The sequence below is a fragment of the Brachionichthys hirsutus genome, chromosome 9, assembly GCF_040956055.1.
Source record: "Brachionichthys hirsutus isolate HB-005 chromosome 9, CSIRO-AGI_Bhir_v1, whole genome shotgun sequence".
NCBI classification, from domain to species: Eukaryota; Metazoa; Chordata; class Actinopteri; order Lophiiformes; family Brachionichthyidae; genus Brachionichthys; species Brachionichthys hirsutus.
Genome location: NC_090905.1, coordinates 6,830,084 through 6,852,638, shown reverse-complemented (window position 1 = coordinate 6,852,638; position 22,555 = coordinate 6,830,084). Strand labels below are relative to the sequence as shown.

The 22,555-nt window shown below is 40.9% G+C and overlaps 1 protein-coding gene across 1 annotated transcript in view; it reads right to left on the bottom strand.

Annotated features, from left to right (window-relative positions):
• Window positions 1–18,953, bottom strand: part of nr5a2 (nuclear receptor subfamily 5, group A, member 2) — a 54,712-nt gene extending 35,759 nt beyond the window's left edge. Inside the window, exons 1-4 of the mRNA XM_068743950.1 lie at window positions 18,872–18,953; window positions 16,101–16,219; window positions 12,329–12,470; window positions 5,974–6,686 (exon numbers count right to left, since the gene is read on the bottom strand). Coding sequence (XP_068600051.1) covers window positions 5,974–6,686; window positions 12,329–12,470; window positions 16,101–16,219; window positions 18,872–18,953 — 1,056 coding nt within the window. The remainder of the gene's footprint in view (window positions 1–5,973; window positions 6,687–12,328; window positions 12,471–16,100; window positions 16,220–18,871) is intronic.
• Between the last annotated feature and the right edge of the window lie 3,602 nt (window positions 18,954–22,555).

The window sequence follows — 22,555 nt, the reverse complement described above, 5'->3', positions numbered from 1 at the left end:
TGGACCAGGGACACGGTTACAAATCTCTGCCGACTGCATGCGGCCACCAACCTCATCACACTTGCAGTTTGTCAGGATTGGGGTGACAGAGGGGGGGGTATGGCGGGTGGTGGGTGGGAGTGGACTGTTGACCTCTGTGACAAGACAGGCACTGCAGCCTGCGTGTGTGAGTGCGTGTGCGTGTGTGTGTGTGTGTGTGTGTGTGTTTGTCTGTAAGGCGGTATAGATATAACACCTCCCAGGGTTTACAGATCACGCCTAAAACGGTTTATTAATTTCCACTCAGTTATGGGATGTGATGAAAAAAAGTCGGTGCAGTCAGCGGTCAAAGCAGGGCAGTGATAATACCCCCACAACACACACACACAGACACACACACACACTTGAGTGCACCTTCAAAATTGCTCCTGGATAGGTCATGGAGAACAATATTTGTGTGTGTGTGATTGAGGAAAACTAAAACTATAAAAATGAGGCTCCAGTCTTAACTAGGCAGGAGGATGCTGTAAGTATAATTTCACCAAAGTAAAGTCATGTAATATTTATGGGTGTGAGGAGGGGTTTGAAATCAAGCAGTGGGGCAGAGTGGTGTGAATCCGAGGATCTTACATTATTCACTCAGGTAAATCTGTAAGTGGGGGGGGGTATTCAGGTGTGAGACATGATCAGCCCCCTCTCCCCCTCATCCAATCCCTGAAATCTGTCATACATGAGTGACATGCAGAAAATGCTAATTTTAGAGATTAGATTATGATGGGAATTTGTTGTTGTTGTTGTTGTTGTTGTTGAATGAAGCTCGTTTAATCAAGACACTCACCATCAGCAATCCCCCCCCCCCCGCCCCCTCACCAAAATATTTCAACACAATGACTTCTTGCAACTTTTCTAAACACAATTGCAGTGTTTTATCTTAATTCACCAATCTGCCACTTCTAATGTTATGTTGCATTCTAAATGTCAGACGCCCCCCGGCACATTTTTTGTTCACATAAAAAAAACATCTGTTTACTGTGACGACATGTAGATGGATATATTCCACAATTTGACATTGAATTAAAAGTCTTTACATTTATAATAGTGAGATATAAAGCCAATGTGTTCTTAGTGTAAATTCTCATCTATACATCCCCATAACTAATCGAGATGATGATGATGATGATGATGATGAATGGTGCTGTTGTTTGAACCATTTGTCAAAATAATCAACAGTTGAAATGAAACATGAGAATAATAACAAATTAAGAGTAGAGTATAGACTAATTAAATAACAACTGGTTTATTACATACTTTGTGTATGGAACTCGATCTGTTTGCTGCCATCTCACCCTTTGTGTTGACTTTTTCGACTCTCATCTCTTCATCAGTCTATTATGCTTTTTGACTTTCGTCTTATAATATCTTCCTTCCTCGATTACGTCGCCTTTGATATTTTCTCCACCTCTTTGTCTTTGTTAGTCCCTTTCCCTTCTGTTTCTCTTCACCGTTCTCTCACATTTCTCCTCCACTCGTCTCCTCTCGCCACTCTTTGTTTCACCTCTGTCCTTCTCGCTTGTCTTTTCCACTCCCCGGCCATCTGTTAATCCAATATGGCCGTCCCAGCTCAGCTGGGAGCTTTCCCAGGGAACAAGACTTCTAATACAGTTCCTCTTCAACTTAATGGCCCTCTGTTCTGCTTTTGCCATTCTCGCTTCATGCAGAGGAACAAAACAGAAAAAGAAAAAGCTAGAGAAGCACAAAAACCTGTCTCGATCCCCCCCCAAAAAATATGTCCCTGCATGATTAAAATAAAGTATAAAGTGAAGCCACTGATGTCATAGCTATTTTTCCTCTGTCTATGCATCTATCAGCTAAACAGGCTACTCTGCATCACACTGATTCTAAAACATAGATTTAGCACATATCTGAAGAAAGACGATTTCTACATCACATATTGTATAAATGTCATTTTTAACAATTCAGAAAAGTTAGTTGAAATATCTAAAAGCCCCTGTCATGAAGGCAACCACCATATTCTACAATCTAGATCAATCATGCAAAAAAAATATTGTTTAAACATTGGAAGGAGTTTTATTTACTTATTTGCCGTGTCTCTAATGCATTTGCATTTCAAACATTTGCTGTCTTCAGGACTTTGTCAGTTGATTAATATGCAAGTACTCAAGAACTTGTTTGTTAACAGCAGGTTGACGCATGGTGCGTTGAAATCAATTGAATCACGATCAGAACAAATGAGCAAGCATGCTTTTCTAAGGTGATTGTTTTGCAGAGATGCATGTGGGAACCAAACCATTCGTCCATATCCAAAGGTTTAATAAAATCCTACAACATGTTAATATTCTATGCGATTTTTGGTAACCATTCGGGAACATATTATAATTCACTACTCAACAAAAGTGATTGCATAAAATATGTGACAAAAGAGCAGGAGGTTAAGCTTCTGAGGTTAACAGACAGCAGCTTGACCCGAACATAATATGTTTGGGGTTTCAACGTGTTCAGACAGCATGTCAAAAAAATTATTGCCAGGTAACAGAAGTGACCGGCTTCATTTAAGTGGTATAAAAAGGCTAATGGTGACATCTGACCCGAGAAGGTCAACTGTTACCCAAAAAGAAGGAAAAACATCACTGATACATTTGAGGTGTTTTCCTGTAACATGGATGAACACTAGCTGCCTTACTGGATTCCTTAAGTCTCTTGTTAAATTGTCCTTTCCCTGACTTCATCAACCTCTGCATGCTGTCTGTCGACACACAGGAGCGCTTTGCTGTCCCAACACCAGACACACATCCTTTTTAGTTGAAGGGTGCACAGAGGAAACAGAGAGCGGGGGAGGGTGCGGTGGAAAGGGAGTAGAGGTAGGAAGGTAAGATATAAACACATGAATCATCAATAGTCCCGATTGCCCTGCTAAATTCTCCCTCTCATTGTATTTGTGGTGGGAGTCAGGCCAGCCATCTCAACGCTGAAACAATGGCGGAGAGGGGAGCACACTAGAGCAGCTACAGTACAGTATGAGTCACCCTCACACACACGCAAACAGTCGACTTTAAAAGACATATTTTAGGAAAGCTATACTTTAAACTTTCTATAGGTTACTAATCATAATCAAATAATGCTTCATTTTTAAATTTCCCATTTCAGACTATCTTACAGTTTCACCAAGATCATTGGCTTCCTGTTGCTGTCTGGCAAAAATGTATACAGGAAGAAGTCGATGATTTCCAATAGCGACCTTTGGAAAGAACTTATGAGCAGGTAATGGCCAAACTTGCCTGGGTAAACAGTTGGCACCAATGTGGGTGGAGGGGGCTCCCGTGCCAGCGCATGCGGTGAATGGCAAAGGGGTGGGGGTGGCAGAAGGTGAATCCTGTCACTTTGATACAAACACATTGAATCATATCCACAGAGGCACCTGTCTTAAGTGCCCTAAAAAACTTTACTCTTGTAGCCACAAGCGAGCACAACACCAAGTCAGTGATGTCAAAACCAGCACCACATATGACGAAACCGTCGATGTGTTAAACCAATCATAACCGGGCACCCATCCAGCCCACCTCAGCATCCAAGGTGTTACAATTAAACGTCCCTCACGTCACTCCTCATTCCCAGAAGGAGGGCTAGAAAGAGAGCTGCAGTGTGCCGCACTGGAAAAGATGGGAAGGGGGAAGGGGGGGCTTTAGAAGGCGCTCTTAATGGCTAAATATTTATGAGTCCCGTGACCAAGGCCAACTTATGGAAACTAAATCTTGAAACACTTTTTTTTTGGCAGACACCTCGCACACACCGTCCCAGCTTGGCTCTATTACCACAGAAATTCTTTTGTTCTTGCACAGCTAAGAATAGTGACGGGCACAGCAGCGGCTGTGTTTTGTGTGTGTGTGTGTGTGTGTGTGTGTGTGTGTGTGTGTGTGTGTGTATGTTCACAACTTACTACACTTTTTATTCTACTTAGCTTCCTGTCACTCTTTTCCCAGACTCACCCTCACATCTAATATGTAGATCTATATCAACATGAGATGTAAAGCGTCACGTGTGTTCAAAATTAACACAGTCAGACACACACACATACATGATATGACCATTCACAGAGAGATAATTAGAAGAGGTCAAAGATCATGTCTCTTTTAAAGCAATTTGATATGGAGCTGCAGAAGCAAGTAGGTAAAAGCTGGCACCGGCATAGAATAACAACACATTCACAAGAAGTGCGTACCACAGTGACTCAGTATCCACAATACCAGCTTTGGATATCAGCGTCCAACAATCTGTAAAGCTGGGCAGATCTCATTGGTTTAACACCAATCAAGCCCATCTCTGTCCTACCTCTGGTCGTCACTAATGAGGAGCAGGCAACAGAAAAGGGATTATGTTGGCGGGGGGGGGGAGCAGAGCCACAGCTTTAGTTCTATCCGGGAAAAAATAAAAAAGCAAGGTGTGTTTAGTTGAATTATCTCCCTCACGAATGTAAAATACGGGGCTAGTTCAGAGAGGAGGTTTCTCCCGCACTCACAGGTCATTGTCATTGTAACAGGCACCCAGCTCAATTACTATGAAGTCCCAATAATATAGGTAGGCATTAGGCAGACATAATGACACTTCATTCTGTAGCAAATCAGCGAGTGACAAACACAAGTAGGTGAGATAATTGAATTAGGATAAGGGTGGGATAAATAGAGTGGCTTCGCAGTGGAGCAAAAATTATCATTCAAAGTTAATGGACAAACCACACACAATATTTAGCAGTGACAACACCTTACGATGGGTCTGTGTGCGCGCATGAGTGAAGCACTTTAAATCCACGTTGAATGCAAATGCAGATCTCGAAAATGTCAATAACGGAAACACGATGACTGCTAAATGTCAACATGTGTTTTCCAAGGACCCTTGTCAGTGTTGTAATTGGCACCATCTTTAATATTACATTTATTTCATGTGCTATTTTCCCCTTTGAAAATAAAATTATATGAAATATTTGGAGGGATTTTTTTTTGTGTGTGCAACAGGCCCATCCCCATGAATATGCAGCTGAGCCTTTGGCAGTGTGAAACAAACAGACAAAGGAATGAGACAACGGGAAGAAGAGAAAAAAAGCAGGTGAAGCACAGCCTAATCAAACGCCTTTCATGTCGCTGCGAACATTAACCTTGATTCACAGCAAATAATGCCACGAGCACCGAGCAACACGCCACAAATCCTCCCTTGAGGTCTGCGATGAATGAGTGGGAATTATCAAGTTTTACAGAGCTTGCTATTGGTCAGATTTGATGGCCTTTGCCAAATGCTCACAGACATCACAATGTGGCGAATTACATATAGCACGTAAAAATATTTAACAATGTACATCACAAATTTAAACAATCAAATAAAAACAAAATGGAAAAAAAAACTATAGCTTTGTAACTATTAAGACACTATCCTCTGTCTTTTGTTTGACCAATATGCTCAAGGAAAATTAAAAAAATTAAATAACATTACAGAATGTGAGCAAATAGATCTGAGTGATATTTCAAGGGGAAGTGGGTGGTGTTCCGTTTCAGTTCACGTAATACCAACTGAGACTAGAACCCTGTTAGTGTGAAAATTGCCTGAAGCTTCTAGTCAAGGTTTTCACAACCCATAGCCAAAATGTGTCACACAAAGAGTAACTACAGCTGGCTGCTGGATTTTGATCAGGCAGTAGGAGAGACAGCATTGGCTGCAAATAGCAGATGCCTCTCACCCCCAACAGCCTGTGTAGTCTGCATTAGTGTTGAGCCAGTGCATAAAGGAGCCAGATTAAAGGCCCGTTGAAGATAACGTTTTGAGGAGATGATGCTCATGAACTGTGCTTATGTATTGTCAATTGTGGATGGCAGGGTGGGGAAAGACTCCATTGAAAAACATGGGTGACTTATTAGAGACCTGCCAAATAAAATAATTGCATTATCAGATTTCCAATGCAAAATAAGAAAGGGAACGTATGAACCTTACCTTGAGTTCACGGAAGAAGATGCTGCTGCGTGCCCACTCCACGATGGAGAAGAGTGTCTGGTCAGCCATCTTGCACATGAGGCCGAAGGTGTTGAGCTTCTCGTGCTTGCCTCGGCTGGCCTGCTCCTGCTGCAGGTACGTCAGAATCTTGGCCTGAACCTGCGGCTCGTCTGGCTCACACTTGAGCAGCTCTACAATCAGATGAGGGAAGCTGGGCGGCGAGCCTGACTGGTAGGCATCGACGTAGGCGTAGCTCATGATGGACTCGGGCGAGCTTGTGTACGGGTCTGGGTACTCTGACTTGATGGTGCGCGTACCCTGGAAGTGTCCGTAGGCCGTTTGATAGCCCTGCAGGCTACCGGCATGCGGTGCCATGGCCATGCTAACCGGCGATGTGACAAATGGGCTGCGATCGTAGTCTGTCGGGGGCAGGGCGGTGCCGTGATGATGATGGTGGTGGTGGTGGTGATGACCAGTGTGGTGACCAGCGTGGTGGCTTAGTGGAAGGCCCTTGGAAGCAGCCGAGTGGATGTTCTGGATGGCTGAGGTGATGGTGAGGTCAGTGGGCACAGCTTGCATCACTTGGGTCATGGCCTCAATCTTTAGGCCATTGGCTCGGATCAGCGCCTTCTTTTGTTGCTTGAGGGCGCGGTCACGTTTGTACATCGGGCCGAACTTATTGCGACCGCCACGCATGCGATCGGCCCGCACAGCTGGAGAATAAAGAGATAAAAAATGGAGAAAATGGGAAGAGAACAGTATTAGTTGCATTTAATAGTTCCTTTCAATTGGTTGGGACTCTCTGTGCAATATTGCTAAGTGATTATTGTACAGCGGGCTATATCTATCTGTCTACCCCTCAGGAAATGCACACCTCTAAGGTTAGGTGTGGATATAAAATAGAAAGGAAATGTGATTCAATTCAAATATTGGAATTGTTGTTTGATTTTGTAACCGAAAATATTCTAAATGTTTTTATTCATTATAATAAAAGGGTTATTTAATAAAGTTTTGCAAGTAGTGATAATAATTAAAAAAAAAAAATCCTGATTAATCAAATGTACATGTTGTCCCCCCGCCTCCCCCTTCAGTGCAGGATCCCGTGGTGAAGATCACAACCAGTCTGTGCTGTGGATTTTTCTAATGAACGAGCCAAGCACAAGTGGACTCCTAAGAACCATGTGTGATCTGTCTGGCTGCTGCCACGGGGAAGCTGTGCCACTGTGTCCCAGTTGGGGGCCACTAATGTTAATTATTCAGATTTAATTACCTCTTACTCTGACGAGGCTTGCCAAGCTCAGCGTGCAACAAGCTAGTGGTCATCTGGGAGACCACGTAACAGTAAAACAAGATCACTAATACGAGTACAGTATTGTATGTATGTATGTATACACACAAACATACATATATGTATGTATGATCATACAGGGTGAGCAATCACATAACATGTAGCGGAGTTTTGGATCCACTGCAGCTCATGATGTCTTGATGGATGAATGAGAGAACAGAAAAGTGAAGGCAGAGATTTGAGGTGAGGATGGGCACACACACGCACACACACACACACACACACACATACACACACACACACACACACACGCACACACGCACACACCAAGCTGCCTTGGGAGTGATTTTAATGACCTCCATCACAAAAGTGTCTGTCACTGATCTAACCAAGAGGAGACAAGATAGCATGCACACACACATACACACACACACGCACTCACACTCACACACATTACCCAACGTGCTTTAGGTCAAGTCTGCTGCCCACTTAACAAGGCTCAGACGTTATGCATGACTGCCCATCAAAGGAGAAAAAAAGAATTGGAGTTGTTGAATTTATCCATTACAAATTATTGTAGGATGACTTTAACTATTAATGATTTCTCCACAACTGCGTAATTAATGAGCTGAGAAACTAATAGCTAGCTCTATTGGGAAAACAAAATTAGGCCCTGACTGCCTTCCCGCACTGACACACAAACAAACACGCACTCACTCCCACGAATTCTGTGTAATTACACAAGGTGATTTGCATGCATGTCACACAGATTGAAGTGTTTGTGTGTGTGTGGTGGATGTGTGTGTGTGTGTGTGTGTGTGTGTGTGTAAATGCAACGAATAAATGCAACATGATTGACAGGAATGTGCATCTCTGAGCACTTAGCTTAAGAAAAGAAACACTTATAAACTAAAACCCGAGGAGGAAAAAAAAACATGTTGAGGAGGACTAAAAAAATCTAGTAGAAGAAGAGGGACTCAGTCGAGAAATATTTCAGGATAGCAGTCAGGCTTTTGGGTTAGATCCAGACTAAAAGGTTGCATGACTCCTTTGATTCATTGTGAAGATGCATTCATCCACTAATTCACAAACTGGCTAAATGAAACCCCCATGACAATGGACAATGCAATGAGACTACTGCAGTAGAAATATACTATACATTTACCTTTAAATGACAACCCATCATGGGAAATTCATATATTGCCTCGGTGTGTGGATGGGTAAACACGCACACACGCACAGCTCTCAGTGCTTATGTCTTCTGATTTATGGTTGTTTAATATACAGGAATATTAAGCGGGCGTTGGTGAGGATTCCTGTCGGCCGCCGGCATATTAATGGGTCCAGCAGAGTCTTGCTGACACCCTGTTTGTCATGTCAGGCCGTGGCCCCTGCCCTGGATGCATCCCATCCCATGCACACACATGAATACCTATGATATCTATGCATAAGTAATGACACATCTCCCTGGCTTCTACCGCAGGGACTGGGAGGCTGACGGAAGACGAAGCCGAGTTAAAAGATGGGAGGCAGTCAGGAAAAATAAAAAATGGAGGAGATTACAGACCAGGATAAACACCCGGGTGGTGTTGCTAATTTGAGCTCGAAGGATTCTACATGTAGAGATTTTGACTTAATACAAATAATTAATTTATATTTGATGGTGGATTAACTGAATGGTAAACATTAAAAATAGCATTTGCAGAAAAAAGTGTTAACTGAGGGAGAACTGTAAGTCTGTTTAGCAAAAAATCTGATTTAAGGCTAGGATAAAAAAAAAAAGTCAAATGGCATTCAGTATCTCTCAACCGTAAAGGAACCAGACAACAAAGAGTAATCAGCATTTTATCAAGTGGACAACAAAATAGGTAATCTGTCTTTTTTTTTTTTGCTAACATGTCATTCATTGACATTTCCTCAGATGTTGAAATTCGTAAGCGTTTATTTCATAACATCATGTGACCTTTGCCTCATTAAACAGGCGTGTAGATAAAATGCAAAATCCACAGGATCACAAACACCTCAGTTACGCTCCATCTTTAAGATGATACATAAGTAAAGGAGATATTAGACAGCTCAGTGAAGCATATGATTCAAGGCAACTTCCAGCGAGCATAAAAAGAAAATCCTACCAGTGGGAGCTGTTCAGGCGGGCACGCTCCATCAGCTTCAGTGAACGACGTGCTAATGGCTCAGACCTGGGGAGAATGTGGCTTTTCCTGTCTTTTTATGTCAACACCGGTTGACAGCAGCGCAAACCAACAAAGCCGAGGATTTTGCAGCACATATCATGCTGTAACATCATCCATGTTTGCTGCTCAAAGTGTCTGCCAGCCTCCATTACATTGGTTCGTGCTCTTTATATTATAAGATGCAACGGAGCCCAAAAAATAGGTGCATGCATTGATTTTTTTTTTTTTTTACTATAATATTCTATTATAATATTATAATCTACAGGGAGATTCCTCAAAGTAAAGTTAATCTTAAAGATCATAAACACATCCAGAACAGCACCAGAAAGAAGGAGTAAACAGGCCTCACATATTTTTCCACTCAGCCTTCTGAATTCACGCTGCTGAGTAATGGAATGAAATGATCACAATAACAAAACACATGACCCAAAACTGCTTTTCCAGTTTCCTTGCTATTTAAAAAACAAATAAGCAAACAAATGACAGCTTCTCCCTCTTTCCTTTGGCCTTTCCAACTCCATTTTGGTCATCTCATGAATATATGTATGCGTTTACCAGGCAGTGCTGTGTGGGTGTGCTGAGGGCTGTCAGGGTTTCTGTATGAGACGTCTTTACTGTTTGTGGCAAGAGTCGCCCACCGGAGCTTTGGGCCCCTGACAGACTGCTGCAGGGCCCATTTTGCCCCCGAGCTGAAAACCACTGCCAGCAAAATACAAATCAAACACCGACCTCAACTCTTCCATATCAGCTGGAATATGACAAGCTGGGACATTCTGCCCAGCGGCCATTCACAATTAACAGCAATTAATTACACCATGCTTGGTATGTCAAGAGAGGAGAAGCCTCCAGAACGATTTTGGTGGAGCTTTGCCCTAATTTCAGGCTCCCAGGGTCTTATTTCTTTGACAAATTTCCTCTTCTCTGTTGTGTCTTTTCTAGAGATTGGAGAATTCTAATTTGGCTAAAATCACAAATCTGAAGAATGTCGGTTCAACATAGCAAAGCCTACAATTTTCTTTATCTGAAAAAGATGGACATAGTAACTTAAACATTGTTTAAACTACATTTGGAACTTAATTTTCTTATTGAAATATGCCCTTCAATGTGCTTTATTCCCTCCAAAATGTGCAATTCCAAAATAAAAAGTGTTAGCGACTGACAAAATGCGGTTCATTTTAAATATTACCTTTCACCATTGGAATGATGGCCCTCACGCTCCCATCTTGTCTCTTCTGCACAGTTGTGTTTGAACAAGCTTTTGAGCAGTTAAAATGAAACAAAGAGGCTTCGAAATGGCCGGCCAAAAGTATCATCATCATTACCATGCTTGCCCCACCGCCAAGTTTAATATTGTATCTGTCTGGCAAGTGCAAAGCAGCTACCAGGTACCACTAACTCCCCTTGACACAATTTATAACACTAATAAGCAATGCAGGATTTCAACAATGAAGTCGAAATGAAGGTTTCACTTCACAAACTGACTGAGATATTCAGTGTTAAATGTTTAAATAAATACCACTTTCTCTAGTCATTGCGTCAGAGCAGGTATCAACCTTCTTAAATCGTGGACTTCTCAATTCAGACGAAAAATATATCCCGTGAAAACTGTTTTTGGAAGAACTTTTTTCCTCAGTCAAATAGTATATTCAATTGTGTCCATCTGTTGGAATGTCAGCTTGTGCAAAAACTGCAAAATGGATTTCCATGACACTTGGTGGCGGCATGGCGCTTGTGTTATTAGAGAGCACATAAAGGTTTGGTGCAGGTCTGGGTAAATGGGCAAATAACTCAAAATTTACTAAACCATATGGTAATGTGAAGCACAGATCAGAAAAAAAAAACAATCAAATGTTGATGCATATCTGGATAGTGAGGTGATCCAGTTTTTCTTTTAAATAACTTTATGCTCCATTGCGCAACGGGACATAATGAACTGATTTACACAATTCTTTTTGATGGGGTGAGGCATGCACAAACAGACATGTGTCGAATTACTCGGGCTTGGCAGCGGTACAGGTTTTACTGAATACTGGCTTAGAGTCTCCAAATGTTTGTGCCAGCTGTATCTTGTCATCAGTAACTGCAATTACAAACGGACATCACATTTTAAAAGATATAATGATGCATGTGCTCAATAAGGGCAGGAATATTCTTCCAAATTTAGACGGAATTACTTAGGATGTAGTTTAGTGTGTATTTTAAATACTTTATTCCTCAACTTTACCAGATATGAGAGAGAAATGTGATGCATTTTACTCATCTGTATTCAACTGAGAGCTTTTGTTACTGAATATTCGAGCAAATCATCAAGTTTAAGGCACTATTAATCCAATCCTATATACAATATAAAAAAAAAAAACTCTGCTTAAACCACATATTAGAGTCAAATAGCAGCATAATATAATCTGAGCTATAATACACGGTACGTAAATTCACCAGGGCTGTTTTTCGTACACCAGCATTGTTTCATTTGATATCATTGCTAATAAAAGCCTTTTGTGGATACCTCCATCTACACTAATGCATCAGAATACCCCCCCCCCCCCCATTGGTTAATATACAGTCACATGTTCAACACTAATAACATCATTTTTCCTGACTGACAACTCACGGTCAAGAAAAAAATAAAACCCATTTTCCTTTACGCAATAATTCCATCAATGCCTTATTTGAAAACACTCAAACTTCTCACAGCTATACATGATATAATCAAGCTGCTCTGCACAACTTAGAATATCTTACAGTGATCGTATTTTTTCACTGGATTTAAGATGGAATCAAATAGAAATTAAAAATGCACCACAGAAATGTGTGACATAAGGCTAAAGCCTTAAGCCAAACATCTGCATTGCAAAATGTAAACATGTTGCGGTACCTTCTAGCTTCATGCCAACAGTGAGGCACTTTTGAAAACGGCAGTACGGGCAACGCTTCCTCTGGGTCTTGTCAATCTGGCAGCTCTGGTTCTCTATGCATGTGTAGCGCTTGTTGTTCTGGACGGTGCGTTTGAAGAAACCCTGTGGAGAGAACCAATTAAGATGTCAACCCGCTTGACCCCTGCAACGTGACGGTAATTGGCGCATTCACGCTCTCAGATAGATGGCGAGGGATGGTCTTAATGGAAACACAAACACACACACACACACACACAGTGACGTTTTGTGCTGTGCTCTTATTTACATCATGATTCTTCACAGACACACAAAGCAGTGTACAAATACAGATTTTTCTTTTTTATTATAATTTTTATATTGAATGAATGAAACTGTTCAGAAGGTTACTGTGTTTTTTATGAACATTTTGAAAAGTGAGTCTTTTTCATACATTTTGATTAAGCAATACAGGAAAATTATTTATAGAATTCCATCGTAGGTAGAACTTTACGCAGTAAAGTGAGCAAAATTTACATTTTGGAAGCTTCTCGGGGCTACTTTATAAATGGTATGACATTTTCACCTATAGTCAGCATTACACTATTATTCTTATATTTACATGAAAAAGAGAGGAAATTCTTTTTCCAGCTCTCCACTTGATTATTAACTAGAAAAGCACTCAGAGAGCGCAGACCTCCGCAGAGCAGCTCATTCTCCTAATTGGATTCACACCGTCCACATGGTGATCTGGATCATCGTCAAAAGGTTCTAAGTTGTCCTTGGTATTTTTATACACCAACCATGAACAGTAGAAGTGAATCAGAGTTTATTTATATTTTTAACTAATTTTTGAATCCATAAATCAGGTCTTCAATGTAAAAATGTAAAGATTTTTCCTAAAGTCATTTTGGATCCGATCCAGGTGAAATTTGGTGGTAAGATAGAGACCCCAACCCTACATAACTGTGCCAAATTGCATAAACATTGGTCAATAATCAACCATATTGAGGAACAAATTTTGAAGTTCCATTCACTGCAATGTTCATGAACGTTTCTAAGTGATCCAGGATCTCTCCTGGATCATCCTCAAAATGTAATCTGTTCCTGGAAACATTCCCAAATTTCATCCGGATCCGTCCAGACCTTTTTGAGTTATCATGCTAACAGACGGACGGACAGATAAACGACATTGATTACGTAACCTCCGCCTATGAGCACAGGTGTAAAATAATCCAATAATCTATATCCATATTTCACAGTTCTAGAATTCCAAAGATTAAGACCTGGAAAGTGAAACTAATTCTAAGAAGCGGCAGTGAAAATCAAACAAGAGGAAGAGCAAACACGAAGAATCAACAACCTGGATGACTGAGGACCTACACAGACAAACAAGATGGTTTTAAAGTTCTCATTCTGTAACCAAAGAGGAGAATCTTTAAGATCAGACTTTCAAAAAAAAATCAAAAGCTTTCTGGTGTTAATATCTGACTAAACCTGATCTGTCAAAGATTAAAAAAAAGAAAAGTCCACAGCCTTCACTTTATTGACTGATCGGTGCTAAATATTGCATGCTTCAGAGAGAACTTTCTTCTCTCCAGTTTTTCCATTTAGTGCTCAGCATGTGCTCTACATATCTGAAGCAAACCAAATGGTGACATGTTTTGAATACCACACAATAGCACACATGCAGATTGGCAACATTTAACTGAAGAGGTTTTGTTTGATCGGCAGTTCTAACTGAGGGTATAAGAACTCGCCGGAGTCTACTTTCTACTTGTAGCTGGATTTCTGTGGGCTTCTTTTGTCTGGTTCTCATTTATCAAAAGAAAAAACAAAACAAAAATGGAACAAATCAAAATCAGATTTGAAATCACATCACAATATTCCGAACTTCTTTCCTTTTTTCCAGACAGATACAAGATATTCACAAAGCCATTAATTTTGTGTGTCAATGCCAGCCTGTGGATCCATGAAAGAAGCATGAAAACTATAATTTCCATCACCACCTAATGTTCTTTGAGAATCATATCCTGCACTCTGTCTTAAAAACAACAGGAATCCATATGACCTCAACTTGTTTTTCTTGAATTGTATGTTGTTATCCAAAAGGTATGATGTCGTACCGCGTTTACTCTCTCTCTCTATCTCTCTCTGTGTGTGTGTGTGTGTGTGTGTGTGTGTGTGTTTGCTTGTCTGACCAAATCTGACAGCCCAACTAAACATGAAACATCTGACGGAGTAAACTGAGTTTTTGTGGTTGAAGGCTGAGGGGGACAGAGGGTGGCTGCATATACCGGTAAAAGGATATTTCAGCTCTAAACTCTCTAGAAATGTTGAATTATTTCCAACATTTGATAAGACTAACTTGGGAAATATGAATATTGCTGTAATAGCAGTAATAAAACCTGAAAGAGAGGCATCTTCATATTAAAAGCAAACAAGGAATAAATCACTACTCCTGGTTTTTCCGTTCTTGTGTAGCTGTGGCTCGGGAGGAACCTCCGACGCACTCGGACTACACGGACACACAGGGATATTTAATCCCAATAGGAGCCTGTAACATGTCAACACACTGATGTGTCACTTCAGACGCTGTGCTGAATAGACCGCCTATGTTGTAAAGATAATCAATGATAAGTTTTGAGTAATTATCAATATTACTCATGTTAGAACTGGGATATGCAACACTATATATATATATATATATATATATACTATACATCTTCATCTACCGCCTACGCACACACACACACACACACGCTATTATATTTCTAAACTGGGGGAAACTCTTAGCTGAGGCAGAAAAGCAGCAGCGAAGCCACTGATATATTCCATCAAGCAAATGCTGAGCATCTCAAGGTCAATAATAAAGGATACAATCTATAGCATCTGCTTTGAATAATGACCACATAGGCAAGAAATGTGTGCTGCAGCATCAATACTGCGAGCTGCAATTTTACACTGAATAATGTTAACACATAGACATTTGTCTTGCAGCTTAATTTTGCTCTGACAGCTTTACTGATCAAAATGAATTACAAAAAGCCCTGGGTCTTGTCTGTTAGCTCGGAGTTGAAAAGACACACAAAGGGACAAACAGGTTGTTGACTGAGTTCAAATTAACAGCAGCAACAGTTTGTTGCCTCACTATTAACTTTTAAATGGAAACACTTTGCAAACAGACGATGCTGCAGTACCTAATGAACTTGTGATGAGCGTTTCAGATGGTTGACAGGTTTGTACAAACAGAGTCATTATTATTGTGTGGGCTTTGCTTCCGGGGCTGAATCCTCCTTCCCTGAAAAACTCTTTGCATGCCGACTCCCCTTGTCTTTGCCAAGCCTTTACAAAACCCAGTGACACTTACAGGAAAGGTTTCTCACATTTGTCACAACAGCATTTGACCCACGACCTCTTTATGCTTTGGGTTTCCTGTAATATTAATGCTGAGGAACTGAATCTTCTCTGAACAGTTAAACCTTTTGTTAGTGACTCTGGTCAAGAATGTCTAATGTGCAGTAAAAAAAGAAAAAAAAAGACGATGAAAAGAACAGATTGATACACGGAAATAAGCCTAATAATGCAATTAGCTCTGATGCAATTCAATAATTCTAGAGCAAAAGTCTTCAATAGGGAACTTATTGCACATAATTGAGATATCAGGACCAATAAATAAATACATGAATGAATGAATAAGTAAATCAATAGGGGCATTTAGATTCCAATGTGGCCCATCATAATCAGACATGCTGTTCCACCGCTCGGGGCACTAACCTTGCAGCTCTCACAGGTCAGAAGTCCGTAGTGATATCCTGAAACCTTGTCTCCGCACACGGGACACATCTCGTCCAGGTCCTCGTCATATGAGTAGTCCATCATTTTTAACTGGTGTGCTGTGGATGAGACACGGACACACACAGCGAGAGAGAGAGAGAAGTCTATTTCAGTGCTGTGCAATCTCTTTTCCGAGAGCTTTCTTCCATTCATCAAGAGAGACGAACCACGTGGAACACCGAGATGAAACACAAAGAGGTTTTCTTTTACCTTCTGTTGGACCTCTATATGTTTAATTTTAAGAGTGTGTGTGTGTGTGTGTGTGTTGGAGGGAGGGGGGGGCGCCTCCAACCCTTTTTTTCTCCTTTTTACTGACTTCTCTATACAATCGTTGGAGCAGGAGTCAAACACTGCAAAAGGCGCATGAAAGTGTGCTTCATAAATATTCATGCATCTAAGACTTAGACTCTATAAGTCGTGAATTCGCTGGGGGGACAGGAAAGATATTAGAGTTAAAGATTGGTGGAGAAAATGTTGCCGCCCACAGACAAATAAAGACACGCAGAGAAGCCCTTATCTCTGCGGGTGAAGAGAAATATATCCAAACCCACCTCGACCAAACATCATCTCCAGGAAATCTCACATTGTCACACACACCATTAGCTTTAGTTGCCTTTGTGTTCTGATTGTAGATAGGGAACCTTTAAATGACTTTCTGCTCACGGTTCAAAAATGCTGCATTAATTACAATTCATTTGTTTATTTCTCATATTTAGGATGAGAAATAGGAGTAAAATGTTGCTGCTAGTTAAGAGCCACACATTTAAATCGACTGAAGCAATATACATATATTTATATATAAGTTTTAAATGATTTAGTTGTCAGATTTGTCGTCCCGTGAGCGTTGACTTGATAAGACTGTGTGCGACAGCGCAAAGCAAACAGACGGACTGACATTTACGACAGTTACAAAAGCATTTATGGTTCTCATCATAAAAAGAAGCCAGGATCAAACAGGAAAACCTCCGTGAATGTGGCTTTAAAAGTGGAAATATTTTGTCAATTAGACGCCTCCCAAGGCCTTGTCGTATTTTACTGGTCGACTCCAAACTCCAGTCAGCTATTAGACATGATTTCTGGTGTGTTCGCGCGTTGCCCTGCTCGGATGCGCGCTGCGTTCTGCAGCTGGATCAACAAGTTTCATCGAGCTTCCGTCGCCCCCCCCCCTCCAACAGAAACTTAAATCAATCTCCTTTTCCCAAGTTTGTGTTTCTTTAAAGCGCATAAAAGGAAATCATCTTTAAACGCAGCGGATGGAGCGGTGGTAAATAAAATAAATACCTGTAGGCGGGACATTTGCATGGTGACGCAAATAAAATGTGTGTATTACTCCGGTTTCCTCTCTTAAAAATGTAGAATGTTCGTGACAGAATAATAATTTGTATTAAGGCGGCATTGTTCAGGATAACGAACATATTTTATACCCTGTTTTTAAGCTTGTTGGTAAAGGTGCAGCAATATGTGAGAGGTTTTTGCAGAATGCGCGCATGCAGGCTGCGTTGCTTCAGAAGGTGCAGAGTCACAAACCGGCGCAGCTGCAGCTTCTCACCTCGACGCACGCTCATGCGTTTCACGGAAAAGCTGCAGCGTTTGATAAAAATGATTAAAAAATGAAAACTTCACTGACTCAATAATTAAATCAGAAGAAATCCCCATTGCTCCCTTGTTTTTAATCCATACATAAAAGGAGATATGGGACATTTGAACAGGCCACACCTTGTCATGTGAGCATATCTGCGTCTCATAAACCAGGAACCGGGATCATTGATTGAATTGATTGCCGGGCTTTTATTGCTGTCAACAACATGAAGAGAATGAGGAGAATTCATGAGTTTATTTACACATAAAGCAGGCGTCTCATGTGGATCATAAAAAAAGTGATATATTCAATTATTCCGTGGGGAATTTTAGGATATTGATAAATAAAATATGCCCATTCTGAAAACGTTTTGTTTTTCTAAATTAAAACGGAAATACTTTGAAATCGTAAAATCAATTCGTAGAAAAAAATTATTCTGAGTGAGTGACGTCCTTATCGAGATGGAACAAAATCGTTAAATGAGACAAATAGTGAATGATCACACAAATGCATGACGTTACAAAAGCGGTACCGAGTTCTAATTTATTTCAACCTTATTTTGAATGTTTAGGCAAATATTTGGAATTAACAACGTAAATTTGTTTTAATAAAACTTAACTGAATGCAAAACATTTTGGATTCGTCTAACAACCCTACAGTCATTTGACAAAGTATATGAATAAAAAAATAGACCACAGATCGCTTTAATTCTTTGGCCTGAGCGCTCTAAATTATATTTCTCCAATTTTTGATGAACTTGCTAGAGCTCTGTTTTAACAGCTCGTTGGACACAGGAGAAAAGTTCATTCTTTGAATATGTTGCAACAAAGATCTCCTCTTTTCTGTTTCATCCTTTTCACGCATTATTTTAATGGAGCAAAGATCGAGAATAATTAATATGCCCGAAGTTATTAATTTTTAAATCTGTACATTAAAGACTGTATATGTCTCGTAATTTATCACAATATAATAGCATAGAATGTAATTATAGATTATATTGACAGTATCCAGTCGTTAAGCCACGACGTCCGCAGAAATGTGTTCAATACGCGCTCGAAAGTTTTGGTGACGCGCTCAGGTTTCACGCAGATTTGGGTCGTGTCGTGTTAAAAGATGGAAATAAACGACTTACCGTGAATGTTCCTTGGCATGAGCCCTTGTTCCCCATACGATCGAGAGAGTCCCAGGGATTCAGTCTCGGCTTTGGGCAGCATGTCAGCGCTGCCGGCCCGAGCTGGAGACTCCGCGCCGCTCGGCGGGACACCTGCCCGTCGGAGGCAGACGTTCCCACGAACGCGCCTCAAAGTGTCCCAGATGTCTTTGAACTTTCAGTCTCTCGCCCCGGTTCTCTCTGCGTCTTCAAGTTATTGGCTCACGCTCTGAATATAAAGATTCATACCGCCTCCAGACGGTCGGCTTGCGCACGCGGATATGCTATGATTTAATTAATTGTGCTAATTCAATTCTCATAATATCGGAACTTGTGCGTATAATTCCTTGGATACTTTTCGAACAGTTGCTCACGGGTTAGTGGACTATTCTCTTACTCAAGCGTAAAAAGCGGTACAGCGTCCGGATCTAAAGACGACCGTAAGTTTCCCTTGAGCCTCCTCCAGACGTCTTGGAGTGCGTAAACGTGAAAATGGAACTGAAGATGTTACTTTTAGCCGATAGCGGACGAGTGCGCGCCGCCGGGGCCGCCCTCTCTCGTGCGTAAAGTCGGATTCTGTTTGTCGGTCGGACTGTCTGGAGATGTGCAGAGCTTTCCTTCTTCTCCTCGCGGCTTTGTTTACTCGGCTCTCTCCAATCCAGGACGCGTGCTGTCGTCTGACATCATCTTTCCCCGGTCCAATCAGGTGAGGAGACCGGTAACACATCGCCTCATACCCTCCAGACGCATCGCTCCAAACATCTCAGCTGTTTAGTCTCGTTAATGATGGACTTTAACATCGGCGAGAAAACAAAGAAAGCAAGCGAGGAGGCGCGCCGATACGCGAAATTAGACTTCGCGTAAACGCACGGAGAGAAAAAGCTGCGCGCAAAGGTAGGCTGTGTGGTTTGGAGCGTGCCATAACAGGAGCGCGTTGTACCTCACGCACGCACACATGATGAACGCTGGTACACGCTTTTCTAATTCAATATTAGTTTGTTTCTCTATTTCAATTTTTCAAACGTTTACATTCAGTTTATAATCCACTTTAACGCCCCAACCTCGATCTCCCGCATGACGATTAAAACTTTCTTTCTTGCTTTCTCTCTGGGAATTACACTTAAAGCTCATTTAAAAAATAACTTTTGAGTTCATTTGTTCAACCTCATGACAACGTGAATAGGGTCGGCCTCGGTCTTAAAACGGCCTTTATTTTAAAATTAAATCTGCCCTTTTCGCAATAAATTATACCCTCGCTTCTGAATTATTATCAGTAATTGGTTGAGCAGGGATCAATTAGCAATTTGACGTCAGGATCGGGCATTCCAGACCAGTCCAAAAATGATTAAACCAAGAGAAAAATAATTATTAGTCGTCGATTTCTCCATTAAGCCTCCTCTGCGCGCTCCACCATTTCCAAACACACATACTGTATACCGGTAATTGTTTTAGATCAATTATACACACAGTGTGTCTTCATCGGTCTGAGCCGATGAGGAGGATCAGGAGAGAGATAGAATTGGCGGACAGATACACCTGAAGGATTACAGATGCTGAACTCACTCACACAGCCTCGAGCAGTAGCGAAATATCAAATAGGCCTTTTGAAACGACCACAGACGATTGTTTAGTTTAGGATTGTGTATATTTATATCAGATAATGATATTTGGTGGCCTTTAAAAAACGAGAAACGCATAATAAGAACTCCTGAACAATCTACTTTACTGTATATGTATCTAAATTCTGTATCTGTAAAAAATCAAAACATATTATTCTTATTTTAAAATTTATTTTGTTCGATACAACAATTTATTTGTCATTGATGATTTCTAGGGGAGTTAATTATGACAAATCACCCACACAGTTTATCAAACCTTTATACACAACATAAAAGAACAGCAAAATAATATAACATGGGGGAGGGCAGAATCAAAGCGTTTTATAACAGGTAGCTTGAGAGCACATCAATAAACTCAGGGTAGTACAGCAAATATTAGCTCTCTTAAAAATGCACGAGGCTTTATGCTGCAAATACAGAATCATCAATGTAGCCAGTAGTTTAATAACAAAACAAAAGCATCCCCCACCATGAAGTCCTCTTTGGACGTGACTTGAATCTCACACACACACACACACACACACACTGACTGTTTCTGTAATGTCTTTCATTCAAGATGAATGATTTTGATGAAGCAAAATAATCAAAAACAAGAAAATGTTTACAAAAGCACATGTTCATTGTAAAAAAAAAAGACAAGTTGAGGAAAAATATCAATATTGAATACTTGCATGGAAATGTTATTCTAACAATATTGAATCATCCAAAAATGGCACATATTCTCCAACGATATTGCATTTAAAATTTTGACTGTAGCATATCAGCTGCAACTTTGACATGGTGCAGGAGGTTCCACCAATCACTGATGCACTCTTTATGCTGGACTGTGATTGGTCAAATCTGGGCCACTTGCAGTGAGGGAAGAGGTCTTGGGTCAGCAAACAGAAGGGGAGAGGACAAGTATGGGTATAGGAGGCTGAGGGAAGGGGCGCAGTTTGGGTTATAAAGTGACACAGAGAGACTGATAACGGCTTCTCTGGTAAGATAGTACTATTGGAATGATTAACTTGTATGGAGGGGGGAGAGTGAGTGAGTGAGAGAGAGAGAGAGAGAGAGAGAGAGAGAGAGAGAGAGTTGTGGAGACAATTTACAGAGTGTGGTGATCAAAGTCACATCAAAAGAGAAGCAAAGTCAAGCCGACTTGACTCAAACTTTGGACTAATCCTGCACCACGTGTTATTTCCAAGTGATTGGCAACCCCCCCCCCCCCCCCCCCCCCCCACCCACCCCCCATGCCCAACACACACACACACACACATTGTGAATAAAGCACACAGCTCACCACCTATTACTTTTAATTTAACAAGGATCTTTGTTGTATATTGTAATGTGTGTATTTGTGTGTGTTTTAACTTGTGTGTGTGTATATTACCATTGTTTCCTGGTGAGGACGTGTGAATCATTTCAACGCTGGCCAGTCTGAATGCACAGCAGCTCTATAAATGTGTGTGTTTTAACCATGTACGTAGGTGTGTGTGCGTGTGTGTGCATGCGAGTGTGCGCTTGCATGTGTGATAGATCTGTTGTGATCAGACAACAATAGCCTCTGAATCATAACACATACAGACATCGTTAAATTATAATCAACACACACTCAGGAAATAACCCCACCCTTTGGACACATACACACATACAAACACACACACACACACACCTACACATAAATATACACTTCTCTGGCTGGACCTACCTCTGTTTTCTCTCTTGAGAATCTCATGTAAACAGTCTTTAAATCTAAAAATAGTGCTGGGCCCAACGTATGGAGTAGTGAAAACAAAACAAAGAAGGTAGTAGTGTGACATAAACAACACAACATGACTGATGTAAACAAAATAAAAATAAAAAGATGACAGGAAGCAGCGGTGTTCTTACTGTCTGGCTTAAACTGAAACAAGTAAAAACATGGAAACACAACCCTAACCCTAACCTTAACTATATTGAGCTAAACGTACATACAGTACAATATGAAGGACTTTATGCATTTAACAGAACATATCGTAACCTTATGAACTTGTAGCATAATCACTTGAGAAACTCTCACTTAATA